This window comes from Lepisma saccharinum, chromosome 10 (assembly GCF_977018435.1).
Source record: "Lepisma saccharinum chromosome 10, izLepSacc3.1, whole genome shotgun sequence".
Taxonomy (NCBI): Eukaryota; Metazoa; Arthropoda; class Insecta; order Zygentoma; family Lepismatidae; genus Lepisma; species Lepisma saccharinum.
In genome coordinates this window covers 15,032,243-15,051,986 of record NC_139238.1, presented here as the reverse complement: position 1 = coordinate 15,051,986, position 19,744 = coordinate 15,032,243, and the positions used below count along the sequence as shown (strand labels likewise).

Sequence of the window (19,744 nt, the reverse complement as noted above, 5' to 3'; positions counted from 1 at the left end):
AAATAAAGACAATGATCACATTAACACAGTTCCAACAGTTAAACGCGGTGGTGGGTCATTAATGATTTGGGGCTGTATGTAGTCCAAAGGTGTTGGTACCATCCAGTTTATTGATGGTATCATGAATGCATACGTCTATTTGGACATAATGAAGAACAATGTAAAGAATAGTGCTCAAAAAATGGACATGCCGCCTATCTACAGATTCCAACAAGACAATGACAGTAAGCATAAGGCGCGAGTTAACATGAATTGGCTAATATGGAATGTGTCCAAACTACTACAAACACCAGCTCAAAGTCCAGACTTAAATCCCATTGAGCATTATGGGCAATTTTGAAGAGGCGAGTCCATAAAGCAGACGTCAAGTCCAAACAAGAGTTGAAAACTGTTGTGCAAGCCGAGTGGAATAAAAAAAGCTCTGAAACAGTCGGAAACTGGTTAATTCTATGAAGAACAGGTGTCAAGCAGTAATTAAAGACAAAGGATACGCATCAAAGTATTAGAACTGTTAGTCAATTTGCTCTGAATATACTTTTTTCTTTTATATTAGTAAGTGTACGAATAGAAAAGTTGTACAAAAAATGGCATGTTTCTCTTTCAGTTTCATTTAATTTATTATTGTCATTGGTTATACAGAGTTTGGGTAAGATTTTATGTTCGTAATGATATTAGTTATTGAATTGTAAAGAAACAATTTCAAAAGAGTGTATTTCCTTTCAGCATTTTCCTTGAAAATTCGTTTGTACGAATAAGAATGTTACATACTGTATATTTTTCTGCATTAATCATAATAAAAATCAATTTAATTTTTCATCATGTATATTTAATTTTTATTTTTTTTAAATCTAATTATCGAAGTACATCTATGCATTTTCATTGTTTTAAGAATTAATACAACTTATTACCATTTTACAGTTTGCTTTAAATTCTGAAACGGTTATCCTGATGCTATAGATAAATACATGGCGGTATGGTGACACCCAGGCTTTTTTTCCAAGGGGGAGGAGGGCAAACAATACTTTTTACATGGAGGGCAAAAAACAACAATTTCCCAGAAAGGACAAGGCTATTTTCAATTAATTGAAATACAATAAAATTTAGTTCACTTTCCTTGGTAAAAGCGCAATGAGCATAACGAAATTTTTCACCATTCGCTTTCTAGTGGGCAAGAGCCCCTTGCCATAAAATTCTTTGTTTTTATTGGTACACTAGTTATTAGTTGCCATACCAGCGAATGGAAGTGCATAGTCATTTGTTTTCTCCTATCCCTTCCCTTTCCCTTTTCTCGTGCCGAGCCCTGCGACTACAGCGCCTCAGAGGAATTCTCATCTTGATCAAGTCGTATTATTCGCTGATAGCATATCATTAGACATATTCACATACGTACGCATAGAATATAGTTACGTTTAACCGCGTTTTAATCTGACAGCGCTGACCACCCACAAGAAATAATTTCATTGGCGCTATATGCAGGCGCGGTTGGCCTTATAGCGCACAGGATCAGTGAACCCCCAGTAATATATGTCATTTACCTCGAGAATGGACAATAAACAATGTCTTTACCTTTTGACAATTTTTCGCTAAAATTTCTCCACAAGAAGTCATGTATTTGTGTCCGTAACAAGGCAAATTCTTTTGCTGAGAAAGAGAAACCGCGAGTCGACCGCCCTCGTGCAGACCCTCAGCTGAACCCCCACAGGAGAGCTCTTGCCATAGGGAAGGTTCGGGCGGCAGGCAGAACCTCGGGGCAGCTATATAGGCAAAATACATGGCAGATGATACTGAGGAACCTCGATCTCCAACCAACGGTCATGCGCAGTTCGTGCTCTTTCAGAAGCCGCAGCAGAAGCCAGAAGGCACCGTCCTCGCTGCGAGTGAGACCCAGCTGGTTCTACTTTGAAGCGCATTCGTTACACATTCAATCTTCTCTGTTGAATCATTTTTGTACAGAACTTCTTGGCATTATTGCAAAATTGTGGCAGAGAAGGATGAGTAGAAATGAATGAAAGCTGGAATTAGACACGATGAATTAAAATAAAAGAAATACATTACTAAAATAACTCGTGCATGCATTCAGACATTTTCCTTAAAGATGGAAACACTTCGGATATGTGAAAGTAAAAGAATGCCGCGATCTTAGACAAGAAAGGAAGACGCGACAAACCCTGTCGGTGTCAATGTTTCAAGTTTGTAAGTTTTCGAAGTGCTTGAATAGTTGTTGCAAAATATTGATGCTCCAAAGGATGTTACGTCATTTGATGCGGTGTAGGTGTTGCTGTCTGCGCAGGTAAAATGCATTCAATTAACGGAAACATACCCTCTCGTCTGTTGAAAGAAAATTAGAGATAAAGCGTGTGCTGGTCGACCAACTCCAAATTTGAAGATAGAAAAAAAAAGCTGTAACATTCCAATGAAAGGTTCTCAGGTTTCTAGTACGCATATGCCATTGGTTGCCATTTCCCTTTAATAATTGTAGGAGTAGGACCATTGTGATTAGTCGTTTTATAATTGCAGGAATGGACGTCCGGAAGGGGAAAAGGGGCCACACCCGCCTGGAAAATTACTGTCAACCTAAAACTATTTATTACACACATATAATTTCATTTCAGTCACAGTAATTTATGATGATTATTATAAAGGCGTTGCAGGGACTGAAGGAGTGTTTTTTGAGAGAACAGTACTATTACAAGGAAAAATGTGCCTCGTTTGTCCCCCCTAGAAAAAATGATCTTGCTTCCCATCCCTGGAACAAATCCTGAGGACGTCCTTGATGCCCATAAATCCCGAAATTTCTTTCATAGATGCACAATTTATTGTACTTAGTTTTAGTCCTAAATTTATATGCACACCTCTATGAAACCTCATTCCATGAAAAAATTATATACCAATCTTTTAAGGCCCCCCCCCCTGCCTTTGTTTCCCGAAGAAAGTCTATTTGCGGAAACTGAATATGTGTCATATGACTTCGGTGAACCCCCATGAAAATAATACACGAGCCGCGCCTGGCTATATGTATGTATAAGTAAATGTATTTGTACATTAATATAGAAAAACATTCGCTACAATCATCGATTAGACGAAACAGCAAAGGTAGATTCGCCAACTGGACCGCCCAGTGCACGGATAGACCACGGGAACAAACGAGCCAATCATGTTCAGTAGCGGGGAAAATTTGTTGTGTGAATACCGTTGTTTCGTGTGCTGTATTACCCGTGTGTTTTGGCATTAATTCACAATAAAAGCACACAAAGTCACAGGAACTAGTTGTGTTGATCGTTTATTCTTTGGATGCAACAATAACCTTATAGAACAAGGTGTTATATGGCGAGCACAATCAGTGCTAACAAGTGTCGGTGACTGAACCAACTTCAAACTGGGAGACAAGCTGTCAAAAACACTAGGTAAGAATAGTGTTTTTATGTCAATTGTAAATGCCAACGTGCATAAACTGTACGATTATTCACCTATTTTAAGCTTCTGATTGAAAGATAAACCGTGATAATTCTTCGTAACGTCAGTGTATTCCCTATCAATTTTCTTTGCTGTAACATTCGGCGCACAGTCAAGTTTGGGTAGGTAGATACGCGTAAAACTGTTGACAACGCAACATCGGCAAGAAGGACGGAAAATTTGGTTTGGATGTGGGTCAACGTTGAGAACTTGTTGAGTACTAAAGTGTAGAGACTAAAAACATCGTCCTGTTACATAGGATAGGGGAGTTTTGTCACACAACGGCAGCAGCATTGTTTTGTTGGAGATTCTGTTTTACGTTAAGAAAAGGGGGAGGGGGTAATTTATGGCTCAATATATGAATCGTGGTTGCTAAACTCAAACAGAATAATGCTAATTATAGTGCAATGGACGTTTATTTAACTTTTTATTCCGTAATACGTAGGTTCCATTAATGTTTGTTTATTTGTTTTAAGTCCACTTGATGTACAGAAAGGCTAATCGGGGATCCGATGTGCCTCCGCCGGGTATTGAATCCGAGACCCCTTGATTACAAGGCGTCGACATACCACTACGCCATCAGGGAGGCCTTTCATTAATGTAACTAGTCGGCCGGTTTCAACTATGGTTATTTAATAATAGTGGGGTTGTGGTGTATCGGGCTGCCTTGGTTTACGGACGCTTCTGCGTTGTAACAAACCCATTGATTTTGAATGGGATCATTTCATTCCAGGGTAACATTTCGTTATATCGGAGACACATGAAAATCGGATATTTTGTGTTTTGCATGGTTCGTACTTACCAATTGTGTATTGCGGAACATAGTTCAAGGTGCCATTATGCTTTTTACACGAAAAAAATTCACATAGAGTAGTTTTTGTTATTCCTTTTTTCGCTTCCGTAAAACACAATATGGCGGGCAGAGGTTGACTAGCGTTGTAGGTATGCAGTGTTTCCAACCTTCACCGAAAAATACCTACTATCGTGTTCGTCACGTGTGCAAATTATACATTATGCACGGGTAGCTGACTGATAGCCCCACGAACCATTCACAGATAGCCCCACGAACCATTTCCGATAAGGTTTGGTCAGGGGCGCCGACTTGTCAACATTATTGGGGGGGGGGGGCTCTGATCACTGATCACTCTCTCCCTTTTTTAGTTTTGGCCTCAGTGTTCAGAATCTCATAAAAGCCCATGAATTCCTCAAAAACATCAAAATTTTTATTCACAGTTCTAATGCAGAATATTAATTGTCCACGGATGGATATGTCACAAGTTTCGTCAACCATAATAGCAAAATATTCCCGACTTTTAATAATATCTGCTACCACGGAGCGCAAAACAGATCTCCCTAATATATCAATGATCTCGTTCTGAATGTCATGCGAGAGCCATTTGTAGCCCGAACGTCCCATCCACTACCCTAGTTCATGCACATCGTCTTCTGAAACTCTTTTAGTAAAATTTTAACAATACTCATAATTACATACTTAGTATATAGTAATAAGTCATGTGTTTTGCTGTCTCTGGTCATAGCTCCCCCAAAGTTGATGGTTTAGTGGTCTCAGCCCCCCCCCCCCAAAGTTGATGGTCTAGAACATTTCAAATGTGTATTTAAAGTTAAGTTCATGTGGCACAATTCAGAGTAAACTTTACAAGAGAAGCAAAATAATACATTGGATCCTCTTAGGCAAAATTATTTGGGGGCTCTGCTCCCACATTGTTAACATTGGGGGGGCTCGAGCCCCCCCAAGCCCCATGGAGTCGGCGCCTATGGGTTTGGTTAGGTTAGGCAATCATAGTTAAAAAAGGGGGGTTGGAAACACTGACAGGGGGTTACGTCATCAAACGTATGCAGCATCCAGTTCACGTAGCGAAAGCAATGACACTTGTGTGTCGGTGAGATATTTCTCTTGAAAAATACATGATTTCCCGGTCAAATAGATTCCACGATGAAAGAAAATACCTCGACGAACGTTGTGTTGAAACCTTAGAGAAACTCATTTCCGGAAGTAGTTTCTTCTGTCAAAGTGAAGAAATGTGTCTCCGATATAACGAACTGTTACCCATCCCAGAAGTGGCCATGACTGTATGTGCCATTGGGGGTTAAAACATTTCGGAGTGATATTTTTCTTATTTTACGTCACTTCTCTCCCTCTAATCGTGACGTCAGGGCTCGAAACTGGGACAGTTAGTGGCAAGGTCGTGATTACTTTTGTAACCCACCAGCGTTATTGAAAATTTATCGGTAGTTCAGTTTTACTGTTCGATTGTGAGAGATTGTCATCTGGCCTTACCTTAGGTTTTATTTGCACGTACTGGAGATGAGAGCAATCGCCCTCCTTTTATTGTATCTATGTTACGGATTTCTCAGAAATGCCATACCACAGTTGAAGTGCGGATGAATATACAATAAGACTTTGCCGAAAAGTTCGCCGGTATTTTGTCGATTTTTTGGAAAACGTAAAGGCACTAGATCACTAGGCGACGCCGAGTAGGCTGGGATGTATAAGTGTTACAAAGCAATTTGTCCAAGTTTATTTTCTTTGTTTCGCCCAATGAACGCCTCAGAAATTGAAAGAATATGCCAAACAAGCTACTGACAACTTTTGCACCAGCATACATAAAATTTCATTTCTTAAAAAACACGTATAGGGGAGTGAAAATAATAACAATATGTCTGGACAATTTGTCGAGTAATACTTGTGCATCCCACCGTACGTGGAATTTGAGTGTAGTAATAATCCTATGGTGTGCAACAAATTCGTTGACAAAATGTAATATTATTACATTAGGGAATTGTAACGAACATACACGTCACATTTGTGTTATATATAAAATATTCCGGTTTAAATTATTAATATCCATAGCTGCCGAAGTTTTAAATGTATACAACATGCTCTTTCAATCTTTTTGTTTTAAAATGCCAATCCAACCATGTCGTTATTGAATATATTATAAGAGTCGTTTTTGTTTTTATGGCATTATGTATTACCAAATGTTAATAGTAATCAAGAATTTTGCGAAGAGCGGTACTCTAAATCAAAGACAGATAAAACATTGAACACGTTACCTTGAAAAGTTTAATAAATCCTTCAAAGGAAAAAAAAATATGTGTTCCTAACCAGTAACGTACGCAGGATGTTTTTCGGAGGGGTTGGAATTGTAAAGGTAGCTGCGTTCTAGCCTGAGGGATACAGAATAAAATGTTTCGTGATTACCATTTTTAACCTTCGTTTTAGAAGTTGTTAGTAATCGGGGGTCATTTTAAGGAAAACTGCATTTAAAGTTCCTGAAAATTTCTGGGGGGATGTAGACCCATCAGCCCCCCTGTGTACGCCCCTAACTCATTTGGTTTGCAAAGGGTACGTAAATGTTCTAAGAATTAGTACCCGTAGTGTTGTATTTCATACGATTGTTATCCAGCTTGAGTCTCCCCAAAATGTTTTAGTCGTCCCCCTCCCCACACCCCCCAAAAGTTACCCTTATGTTGTTGATTGTAAATCATTCCCTGAATCACAGAAATTATTAATCACTAATTTTTACTACCGCTTAGTCGACCGTTCGAATCCTGTGTAAACAATTCATGTTTTATTCTGTTTTCTATCTCGTCTAATAAATATTCAACCTTATCGTGAAGTTAAGAAACAAAGTGCAAAATCCATCAGTGAGCAAATAAGCAAGCTCATAATATTAAATCAAAGCAGCTGAGTTAACTCCTTGCGTGATGTACACAAATCATGCGCCAGACAAAGCGTACGTGTTGTATTCTCAATCCAGATAACGGTTACAAACCCTCCCCCATTCTAACGAAATTCGTGATACATCTTCATACGTAAAGAACCCAACACTAGCGCTGACGTGAGGAAATTCCGAACTCGTTCTTTTCGCTTCTGGTGAAGAGCTCGCTCGAACTTCTTGTCGACCTAGTACCCTGGTTTTCTTTCTCAGCTCAATGTTGAGGGAAATCAGAAGGGGTAGTCGTGCAAGATAAATCAATCCCCCTTTACTGCCCTCATGATACACTTTCTGCAACCAGCAACTGTGCTATTCACAGAATGCCATCACTATATTTTCGTCTGTCTTGTTTTGTAGACTGGGATTGTGAGTTATTACGTCAGTCTCGAAAATCCAAATTCTTGGCTTGTTTTCTGAGTTTATACATCCAACGGCGAAAGAAACAGTAGGCGAATTGTCCACCACCATTTTCATTCGGTCTGAATTACACGATATGATAACAATGAATTGAAATAATGACTTCAATAAGCAAATAACAATGTCTGCTTCGAACCAACATAGTTTCTTTCCTTAAAACAACACAGGATGTTGAACAAAAAAGTAACGAAAATAGCGGTGGACAATTTGCCTACCATTATCTTTGCCGTTGACTGTGCATTCGACGGCAAATATTAAAAGCAGGCAAATTGCCCACCACTAGCTTCATGTTCTGTATTTTCTCTCAATGTGAGGTTGAAGAAGTGAAACTAAGTCTGTAAATTTAAGTCGAAGAAGAATCATGGGTGTGTGAAGAAAACTTCCCATGGAGGCGTTTAAAATGCAGGTTGTGTCCTGAAATGAGTTGTATATTGAGGTCCATGTGACTTTTACGAGTCATCAGGGATATATTCATTTCATTATTTATAATTATTATTTAGGTAAGGAAATGATTGAAAGAAACTAACAAAACCAGATTTTATTCCTTTTGTTTGCAATAATAATCACTTGAATGAAGTTGAATTATCCTTCATTAATAACTGGCAAATCAAGACTTTTAAAATGAAAGTTATGTACTGGTCCTGTGACAGGAATAGTGCCCCCGTGAGAACTTCTTACACGTGACTCCTTTTTTGCTACATTTTCTATCTTTACGCAAATTATTTTGGGCCGATAAAGTTTGCTAAACATTAATAATATATTTTAAGTCCCTTGCATCTGCAGTTTTAATCAGTCTGCTTTTCTTCTGTTTGTTCAATGTAATGTAGATAGATGGTAGAATCAAATAAAAAACTAGCGGAGGTAGTAAAGATGATAAAAATGATAGGAAGAAAATGATGTAATGTTCGAGTAGATTTTTTTTGTTGCTTTGTCAGTTTGGAGGGGGGGGGGGGTAAGTGATCCTCTTGACCCTACGCCCATGGCGCAAACGTGTAACCACATTTACATAATTTTGAATCAACACATTTTCAGGAATCTTTATCTCAATCCTGGTGTTCTCCACAGTTCAGATCGTGTATTCGTCCCAGATGATAGATAGCCTCGGTAAGCCATGACTTGCCGAGGAAGGATGCCAGCAAGTACTTTGTTTTGTGAGATTGAGGGGTCGTGTGTTCGTGACCCGACCCTACATCTTCTGGAACCCGGCGTGCATTCTGCTGTGTGCGAGACCTACTTGGATTAATGTTAGTGGAGCAGCTCCTTTCCTACACATACGCGACTTGCGCACCCAGTTTTTTTTTTTCCAACACATGCCGCCGCTATAAGATGGGCGTTAAAACGATGCGGGTAATTCACAAGCGAAATATGACCTTTAAAGAAAACCGTGGCGTGCTCAGAAATTTTGTAAAAGGGGGTAAATACCTTACACTTTAAGCAGTTGGTCCTTCATATTAGAGCCTCGGCTCGGAGAAGGCACATAGTGGATCGGATCCCACTTAAAACTGTAGGTCCAGTCCCAATTATCCTTAATGTGCATAAAGTGGACTTGAAGAAACACCAACTCAATCAATCAATATTAGAGCCTTGGTGGTTCAGTCGGTAGCACGCCTGACTCGCGCAGGGCGCCCGGGTTCGATTCCCAGGTTGGGTAATTTCAGGTGGGAAATTAATGCAGCTATTGGTTACGAATACTGTATCGTAAGTCTGTAAACTATACTGTGTGAATCTATTTCAGAAATAATGTTCGGCTTGACAAAACTGCATTTTGTGGAGTTTTGTGTGTGGCAAAGCTTGAAACATTGCAATCAAAACAATCATCTCCGTGGACTGAAATCGGGAAACGTTTATTGCGAAGTGTAACGCCGCGTATCATATTTTGACATGCATTTTTATCTTCCATAACCTGTGAAGACATTGTATGAATGCTACGAAAATGTGAATGAGGAGGCTTGACGTGGTTGTAGTTGGTTTTAAGCCTGCAGACAGAAACACTCAATAATCAATGCGCTTTTCTTGTGTATTGGCGAAGCAGACTTCCCAGAAAGAACAGTTCCAAAATCTCTCGCCAGATGTCATATCAAATAGCTGGAATCGCGAATACTATCAGTCTGCGTTAGTCGGGACCATCCACGAATTAACTGGACGAGTCCAGTGGCAAATAGGGGTGACGGCTGTGAGTGGAACAAAGATAAGAAGCAGATTCCGTGAAAATCGTCTGCTGCTGACTGAAAATTTAAATTTCAAAAGTAAAACGCCGCCTTAGTGAAAAGGCGAGCCGTAAAGAAACAACCGAAAGCATACAAACGAAAATATTGACCCGAAACCTACTTCCCCATTTAGCGATTGGATTCGTCCACTTGAGCTAGTCTCGTCTTCCGTGGACGGACGGTAGTAAGAATATTCTGAATGAAAACTTACCGGAGGTTCCGTTCGCCTCGTTCCTGCCCCGGGTGTCGATCTGTGGATGCAGATGAGGGTTGGGTCGACTAGGGGTGGACGTGAGGACCAGAGTCTTGAGTGCCGACACCTCGGCGGTCAACACGTCGACCTGCATCTGGCTTTCCTTCAGCGCCCTCTCTGCAGCTGCCTGCCTGAGGTTCGCCTCGCGTACCATGTTGTGGGCTTCCTGCGGAAAGAGAAACAGACAATTGTAGAGAGGGTACAATACGAAATGAACTATGCAAGTACAGTATTTTATCGGGACTCTGTGGAGCAAGGCCGTGCATAACGGCAGAGACGGGGAGAAAGCGAGTGGGCGGTGCAAAGCAGTGCGCGCTGCTGGTAGCTGCAGCCGCGTTCCCCCCTCTCACGTGTCCCAGGACACAGTGTACGCTGTTATTCATGCGTTAGTTAGTTAGTTGAAAAACTAAAAAAAAAATGCCGCATTTTTGCGATTCCTGGACTTCGCAGCCAGTACGAGCTTTGTGGTATGAAGTTGCGTGCTCTCTTTGCACGCAAGATCGTCCACAGCTACCAAGCCTATACATACAAATACGCACTTACGTCTGTATAATCAACAACAAAATTGCATTTGCAGGCATTTTGTAACAATTACATTTCCATACAATTGTGTGCGTGTGTGTGTGTATGTGTACACATGAATTTGGTAAAAAGCATTTTCCAATCCGCTTTTTTTATATACATACATTGTAAATGACAATTGAGTTAAACGTGCAAATCGAATAATCCCTGCGTGCACAGTATTTTCGAAAGGGCGGGGGAGGGGGGCTACGTATACTTTTTCAGTAGTCAGTCCTCATTTTGCCATATTTTCCTGCCATTAATGTTTTCTTTTTAGGAATACTGAGCCAAAGGGGGGGTTATGACCGGCCACCCCCCCCCCTTTTTGGGCACGCCACTGACCTTTACTACATTTTTTTCGGGGTGAGAGTTCAGTGTCAAAACAACAAAGATAAGGAATTCGTTTCGATTTCAAATAAACCATACCAGGGATAATGTTGAAAGGTGAATATTGCATAGCCGTGTTCTGGCGGGAAAGGGGGGAGGGGAAGTTGCACATCAAGATATTTTTTACCTTTGTTTTTAAAGTTCACACAGAGAATGGTAATTGGAGGTCATTTAAAGGGGGGAGGGGGTTGCAATTATCGCTTTAGATTTCCCCGAGTTCTTTACTGCTTTCTATTGAACAATATCGGAGAGGGCTGCAGCCCCAACAGCCTCCCTCTTGCGTACGCCAGTGAACACAGACACAGAAGGATAATGTCGATCTCTTTTTCTCTCACACACACACAAATACATACGCACGCACACGCATATGTAGTTCACCGCGTAACACGCACGTGTGTGTGTGTGTGCGTGTGTGTGTGTGTGTGTGTGTGTGCGTGTGCGTGTGTGTGTGTGTGTTTATGGAATGGCTTTCTTCCTCCCCACCAAATTTTAATGATTTGCTATCCTGCAGTAAAGTTCCCGATGTATTCTGTCCGAAAGCAATGTAAAGAAGATAAGAACATTTCTGAATCTATTGTGATAACGAAAATATTTATATGTTCTTCCACTTAGACATAAAGAAATAGAAAGTTAGTTCCACGACTATGTGTGGAATCTAACATTATCTGATGGATTTACTGCTGCGTTCCCTTTTTCGTTTTTTACGAAAACAAGTGAAATCAGCCCGATGTCATGGAGAGACACTTACCGGAAAAACTTTGCATGATCACCACCACGAAAAAAAATGTAGTAATGCCCGAGTTTGGGACATACATCATCATTGAATCCTGTCACGCAAAGAGAGTACAAAAAAACATGCACGACGCCTTTTTTGACTCTTTGTCAACCTTGGTGCGTGCGGGAAGAGATGTATACCGCCGGCAGAATAACAGAAGGATGGTTATAAACGGAGGAAGTGCGTGATGACTGGTATGTGGACCGCACATCACATCACATCCCCAGGCTAGGCATGCGCACCGCCCACTTCCCATTGGAATGCGGTGGTCGAATTGGGTTACCACAGTATGTTTTCTTTTCAACTCTGCAATATACAGCCGGTGCACAATGCTATAATATCATTAATCCTGCTCAGAGCAGCTTTCCTGGCAAGGGCGTCGCCTGAAATTTTTGTGGGGGTGGGGGATCAGGCCATTGATAAAACTTGAAATGTAGAAATAATAATAATTATTATTATCATGCTTATGGTTACTGTTACAAATAATTATAAATTAATAAAAATTAACGAATTATATTCCAAATTATAATTATCATTATAGCACAGGCAAGGTTGTGCAATTAAGCGTAAAAAAGGTTTTGTACGTGACACGTAAATTACGCGTAAAATACGTATAAAACGTAAAAAAACTAGAATCAAACATAAAAATTAAAAGAAAGCATGGTTTTTGCAATGGTTATTGTTATGTATGGCAGTTTGCAGTGGTAGAAAAGAAGAAAAAAGGCTTTAAAAACTTTCCTTCCGAATTTGTGCTCTCTTATATTGGAATTTTCACATTCACATTTGCATATTTACATCATAATTAGCCTATCCAAATGTAGCTATAATACGCATGAGAAAGGAATTTGAAGTTATTACTAAAACTTTGAAATCCAATCCAAATTAATATTCGTTAATCGTGCAAGACAAGTTTCTCAAATTATTAAAATATGTGTAAGAACAGTTCAATTTTTAAAAAAATCATATTGTGAGGGCGTGAGGTGGCTGTATAAACAATCTTCAGAAAATAACGATTTTGTGCTGAAATGTGTAAAAAAAAAAAGATAGTAGTTTTCATATTATCTACTAATTTACGAAAGAAAATTAGTTTTTTCACATCTGCGTAAAAAAAACGTAACGAGCAAATTACCTTGCCAACCCTGGCCACAGGACTGATTATCTAGCACAACAGGTTTTTTTTTTTTTGTTTTTTTTTTACATTTAGTACAGTTAGTATGCTGGAATGCATAGTTATTCTATTTTGTTATTAACTTTTGCACGTCTCGTTCTAGAAAACAAGCTTCAAATATTAGGGAGAAATTTGTCATGTGATATCTCACGTAAAACTCTAATTTTTGGAACTTTGAAATCTGTGAATTCATTGATTCTCTGCTTTAAATGCTGCAATATGGATAGATAACTGGTTCCGGTATTTTACACTCAGTATTTTCGATTTAACGCATTTTTTTTTACTTGGCTACTCTGTTCGAATACCAACTAATTGAACATTATTTCAGTTATTAACAATACGAATAATAAAATTTCTGGTTTTTTATAACTTGAAAAAGCCCAAGGGAGCTCGACAGACATGCTTGACCTCCTCTCCCGACGCCCATGTGCCTTGGTAAACAAGAAGGACGCAATTTTGTTATAACTGCAACCTGCACATTAGAAATTATCGTTCAGTTAAGCGCAGAGAAAACAGAAGTATAGGCTAGTTGTTGCTTTCATGTTCCAAACAGTCATAATTTTCCTCCGGGTAATTGTCACGTTGGTAAAGCAACAGCCAATTGACGTGCCACCCTTTTTATGGTTTGTTTCTTAATAAATACAGATAGTAATTGGCTTGAGGCGAATCAAGTTCTTTATTACGGTGATCATAAGACTTTTTCAGACTAGAGATGTGAAAATTGACGCCAAAAAATGACAGTGGGGTGAATCTGAGACACTTGTGTCGAATTTCTAGTAATTTCCAAATAAGAGGTTAAAGCGGTGAAAATAATCACGTACGATTTATTGTAGTTCCTTACTGACAGTGGCGTGCCTAAGGAGACGGCTTGGGGGGTCTACCCCCTTTGGCCCAGCATTCCTAAAATAAGAACGCCAAGGGCAGGTAAATATGGCAAAATGAGCACCTCCCCTTTCGAAATTCTTGGGCACGCCACTGCTTACTGAACATTAATGTTAGCTAGTTTATCTTTTATTTATTTATAATTCCTCTAGTAGGAGCCATTTAAAACTGGACATAATAATAATAATAATATAACAGCAGCAAACTAGCAAAGAAAACAATAACAAATTCATTAATTGTGCAGAATTGAAGCAAAATCATTTTTATATCTAGGATTCGTACCATGGGCCGTGCCCGCCCCCCTTAAGATTTCTGGAGAGTTAATGTACTAATTCGAATGATGAAATTGTAGTGATATTTTATAACAAGAAGTATTGTAAGTTACAGCAACTATTATTATTATTCGAAATAGGGTTATATTTAAGCTTACAGTCATTTTACACTGATTATAGTTCTATAAAAACAGCTTTTTGTCCTACGTGAATTAATGTTAAGTATGCAGTTATGCAAATTGTATATACAGAAAATTACAAATGTATGTAATTTAAAAAAAAACATAAGTAATATAATAATAATAAAAGTTTGTAACTCTGCCCCCCCCCCCTGAGAAAAAATCCTGCGGGCGCCCTTGATTCGTACTCGTATTTTACATTTTTTTAGCGCACACAAATAAACATTTCCCACATTTTTATAACCAAAGAAAACCGTGTCCTAGTTATGCCTGTCTTTCTACATGACTAATCATCCTAACTGAAAACTACAACTATCATGGTGTCGGGTACAGGTCGAGCCACTCTCGGGACAATGATTTTGCAGTTGCACAATTTCCACCATGACTTGCATCGTGCTGATTTTGCACAATTCTGCTTCGCGTATTTTGCCCTTGTACCTGTTGGAATTTCAGCTTTTGAAACTCAAAGCAACCGGAGCAAATACCAGGTGGGTTCCAAAAAAGTTTCCGAGCTTTGGAGGACTAACATCATTCTCGTAGTATCCAGGGATTGGGGGAGGTGGTGTGCGTATTATTCATTAAATTTGTTAAATGTGTATGCACAGTTTTGTAGCACCCTGTGCACGATAGAAAAATCGGAAGATATTTTGCAGTGGCGCATTTATAAATTCAGCTTTCCTTAATGTTTTTGTCTGTAAATTTGTCTTGCCTTGAAACCCGTAGATTGCAAGTTTAAGTTCAGTTCAGATAGATTAATCGGGATTGGGCCTTCAATTTCAAGTGAGATTGCGCAACGAGGCTGCGCCGAAAATCAAACCGTGTACCCATTTCGATAGTTGAGGTTCACCATATAACATTCATAATATGTATACATTAGGGATGGACCGGTAAGAAATTCTGGTCGATACCGATAAAGTACCGATATAAAATTTACCGATATCCTACCGATCCGATATAAAGTTCTAAATGGTTCAATGACCTCCTTAATAAATGCATACTTAGACATTTACTTTTGAAAAAAAACTAGGGCATGTTTTAGTGTGTTTTATCCATAAAAATTATAACAAAATAGCAGAGTATTGCCCTAAAATATAAGATATATATAAATATACCGAGTCGGCAAAATTATCGGTAATTTTATCGATCAACTGTTAGAGCAATATGCCTATATCGGTTGATATCGATAGAGTACCGATTAATCTGTCACATCCCTGGTACACCCAACGGCGAAAGAAACAGTAGGCGAATTTTCCACCATAATTTTAATTCGGTGTGTATTACACATTGTGATGGCAATGAATTGAAGTAATGACGTCAATAAGCAGAGAACAATGCCTGCTTCGAACTAACATAGTTTCATTCCTTAAAACAACACAGGATGTATATAGAATAAAAAAAATATTAAAATAGCGGTGGACAATTTGCCTACCATTATCTTTGCCGTTGACTGTACAAGTCAAAAGAAGTACAGGCGTAAATAGTTGTAACCATAATTGGATAGGGGGCTCAAGTCCAACCCCTCCTTAATACGCCACTGCCAACTTGCTTTCATGTAGTTTTATTCCAAAACACGATCCCTTCTGGCTAAGAATCCACACTGCTTTCTCTCATTGCTCTTCGTGGCAATGTAAATGTGCAACGTTAAATGACCGTGTCCGGTGGAAAATATGAATAAGTATAACGTACCGAGTCTGGAAAGGTCGAGTCTGGATAAGAGCACCATTGTTCTATCTCTAGCCGTAGTTCTTCTAAACTCTTGCTCAAACGACGATGCATGCCTTCTGGACAGAATCCAAAAAAACGTATCACTGCATTCCGCACAGAATTCTCGCTACCATTAAACTTCCACTGCACTGCGTTACGTCAAAAATCCCTTCGATCACATTCACAGAACAAGCTTGTTTTAACATAACCACTGCCAAGAAAAACCTTGTAGCATTACAGCTTTGACGTGTAAAAGATCACACATCACAAACACTCAAACGTTGGTAGCTCTGTTCACTGCAACGTTTAAACAACGTGGCCATAAAGTTGCTCGAAATTTCCTTTAAATCCAGGAATGATCAGAACAATACAACGGCCAACACCTCTTTCAAGCAGCGATTTCGAACTTGTGACGTATTTACTTCCCCTACGTAAAAACTTCCGTTTCTGTCAATTTTTCCTGCATTGGAATCTGAAGTTTCGCGAGAACAATACGTGTACTGATAATATAGTTGCATCGTAAACTGCGTTCTGCTTTAAGTCCTGAATACGAAGGAATACCACACGAACGGTAAACAGTGTCTTACTGTTTCGTCGTTTAATCGAAACGTGGTGCTTCGTGTTCGTGTGTGTTTATACAGTGCGTAATCGATCCGGTGTCCCCTTAGTTGCGCACAAAGTATGGGAAGACGTTGACATTGTATGTCACTTAAATAATTACTAAGATCTGGGAGTCGTTGACTATGGGCGTAACTTGGGGGGGGGGGTTCCACCCCATAAAAGTAGCGTCCAGGACAACTAACTTTGCTAAATGAAGTGGCTCGGTGGTAAAACATGGTAAGTGACATTTTGGTCATTATTGAGTTACACAGTTTCCTTCAAGTTTCGCATGTAATTGCCATGTCTTGCAATTTCCATTGGACTCATTGAACGCTTCTGAAATTGGTAAACACAACACGAAAACAACTTATCTTCAGTATAGCTTCTAATAACTTTTCTTCTCAAAATGTAACTTACCATGTTTTACCCCCGAGCTCTTTAAATAACTGATAAATTTGTGAAATAAAAAATTATTCATTACTTTGATTCTCAGATCCGGGGAGCTTAACAAAAGGATCATTAACTTGAAAAGTTTAAAAAATTGCACATTTTTGTGGTACGCCTGTATCCTTCACTGCTTTTTACGGTATCATTTTCGGTCATTCCTCTATAGATCTGACCAGAAGAAAATATGCCCATGTGTATAGAAACGTTGGGAGAAGGGGTGTGTGAGATTTCCAAGGAAAAGAATGGGGTGGGGGTAAAACAAAGGATTTCCAGTAATCAGTGTAGTTTTGGCCTTATATTTATCAGCACTTGCTGTTTTAATGAGACAAATTAATGTTTTAAAACACACCCACAGGGTGTCCGGGAAAGGACTAGTGAAAAGAAAACTCTAAAACTTCCGCATTTATAGCTTGCCCCCCAAATTTATATAATCTGGAAAATAACCCCCCCAAAATATTCTCATAACCAGTTCGTGTAAAGGAAGCCTGCATCTAATTCATATTCTCGGAATGATTAAGATTTTTGCTTAACCGGTTTGTCACTCCTGTCTCCCGAAATTGCTAGTTCCCATTGCAGCATGCTGTCACGGTTTGCTCTCTATGTTCTTTCTTCTCGTTCTCCCTGTCTCTCTCCCTCTACGTGTCCCTTTCCTATTCTCCCCCTCCCCTCTCTCTTCCCCTTCTCTCTGTCCCTTCTATTCTGTCTCTCCTTTTCTTTCTCATCTATGTCTCTTCTCTGTCACTTTTCTCTCCTTCTCTTCTTTTCTCTCTGTCTATTCTCTTCTGTGTCTCGTCTCTCTCTCTCTCTCTCTCTCTCTCTCTCTCTCTCTCTCTCTCTCTCTCTCTCTCTTCTCTTTCTCACTCTCTCTCTCTTACTTCCTCTCTCTCTGCATCTTCTTTTCTTTCTCTCTCTGTCTCTTCTTCTTTTCGCGCGCTCTCTCTCTCTCTCCCTTCCTGTGCCCTATGTCTCTTCTTTCCTCACTCCTCCGTTATATATATATATATATGTGACGTCCCTTCTTCTATCTTTCTCTTTCCCTCCCGCCGGCAACTCGCGAAATTTCATCCATATCACGGACGCGCTCGGTACTACGCACCGTTACGCATCCTCAAAACACAGCTTATAGTGGCGTTCCTCGTTATATTTTTACGACGTCATCCATCGAAGACCCATACTTGTGTCTATATGGTTTGAAAAGGAAGGCCTTTGTATTGCAAGGCTTCGGTTTCGATACAACGATCAATCAGCTTGATTCCGTTTTGCTGCATTGGTTCCTCAAAGGAATGGTTAGGCTATGAAATGCGAGGGGAGGATGAGGGTAGGGAATGGACAATAAATGCAAGACATTCATCGTGAATATTGCATTCTCCGGTGCTGGAAATATTGCGTAGATCTCTGCTCTCCGTCTGCGGTCGCCATGCCGACGGCATCGGAATCGCCGAAGAACATATTAATATCCGAGGAGACGTCCTGTCGCTCGCAAGCAATTTCCTCAGGCTCCAGGCAATCATGGAGAACGGGGGAGGAGATGGTAGCGTTCGTAATATGCTGGAGATTGAATCATGTGCAGCGGGGGAGGGGGGATAATTTCATCCAATCCAAAACACGAGAATTATTCGATTTCTGAAAGGAAACTGCTTATTTCCTCCTCCTCTGTGAAACTCGATAAACTTTCGAGAAACTGCATCAGTGTTAATTGTCTCTTGCAAAATTGTAAATGTATTTGTGTTCCTTTTGCTTCCACCATACACGCAGAACCCAAATTGGTTCCAACAGAAACTCCCCAAAACGAGCTACTACTTTCAAAAAGCAACTTTGCGAAGACTGGTCTGATTTTTAGGGTGAGAACCGCCCCGCCCCGTTCTATCGCTGTCCTGCGACGATCTCAAGTTAACCACAGACAGCATCTCCTGTGAAAGCCCAATCCTCGAGTGGCAACTTCACGTGATTAGTTCCGACCGCAGCGACACTCACGGCGAATGATAACGTGAGAACAAAACCCTATCGTGTCGATGGAAGAGACTAGCAGAAGTTTATGCCTGGGAAATATTCCCACGTTAACTGCAAATTATCTTCGTTTCTCTTACCATTACTTTCTCCTCTGTTCCGCAGGCGTGGGATTGGATTTCCTTTCCATTTCTTAATTATTAATAATAAAAAAGAAGTGCTGAAATATAGAGATCGCTCCATAATGGATAGAGCTGTCTTGGTTATTTTCCGATTTTCTGGAAGCCCCTTCCACAAAGTAGGACAACACGACTATCAAGTCAATATTTTACATATCGCACGTTCACAATTAAATTTCTGTTACTTCTAATAATAATAAAACAAAAATATTGCAAATTAACTTACAGTTGGTTACATGCAGATCAACATTACATTTTGAAAATTACAATAATCCGTTATATTGTAATTCTGCATTTGATAACCACATTAATTGTACTAATCGCCAAATAGAGATTGTATGATGGATACTTAGTTTCAGTTTTTATTTAATTTTTCTTAGTGTAGTGCCCTGAATATATTTCATGTTTTTCTCTTGTAGTCAATGGTGTCAGGTTCGATCCAGTTGTTCGGTTCCAACTTTAAACTGTAGGTCCAGTCCCGATTAGCCTATCTGTGCATAAAGTGGATTTAAAAGAAACCGTGACAAAACTTTCTGATATTTCATATTTTAGTTTCTTGATAGTTCACAATAA

General features: G+C 39.6%; 1 protein-coding gene across 5 annotated transcripts in view; it reads right to left on the bottom strand.

Annotated features, from left to right (window-relative positions):
* The window catches only part of LOC145993783 (guanine nucleotide exchange factor for Rab-3A-like), a 161,752-nt gene that overhangs the window by 16,054 nt on the left and 125,954 nt on the right, over positions 1–19,744 (bottom strand). For all 5 annotated transcript variants that reach the window (XM_083129580.1, XM_083129581.1, XM_083129582.1 and 2 more), the window contains one exon: positions 10,029–10,236. In XM_083129580.1, the coding sequence (XP_082985706.1) occupies positions 10,029–10,236 (208 nt within the window). The remainder of the gene's footprint in view (positions 1–10,028; positions 10,237–19,744) is intronic.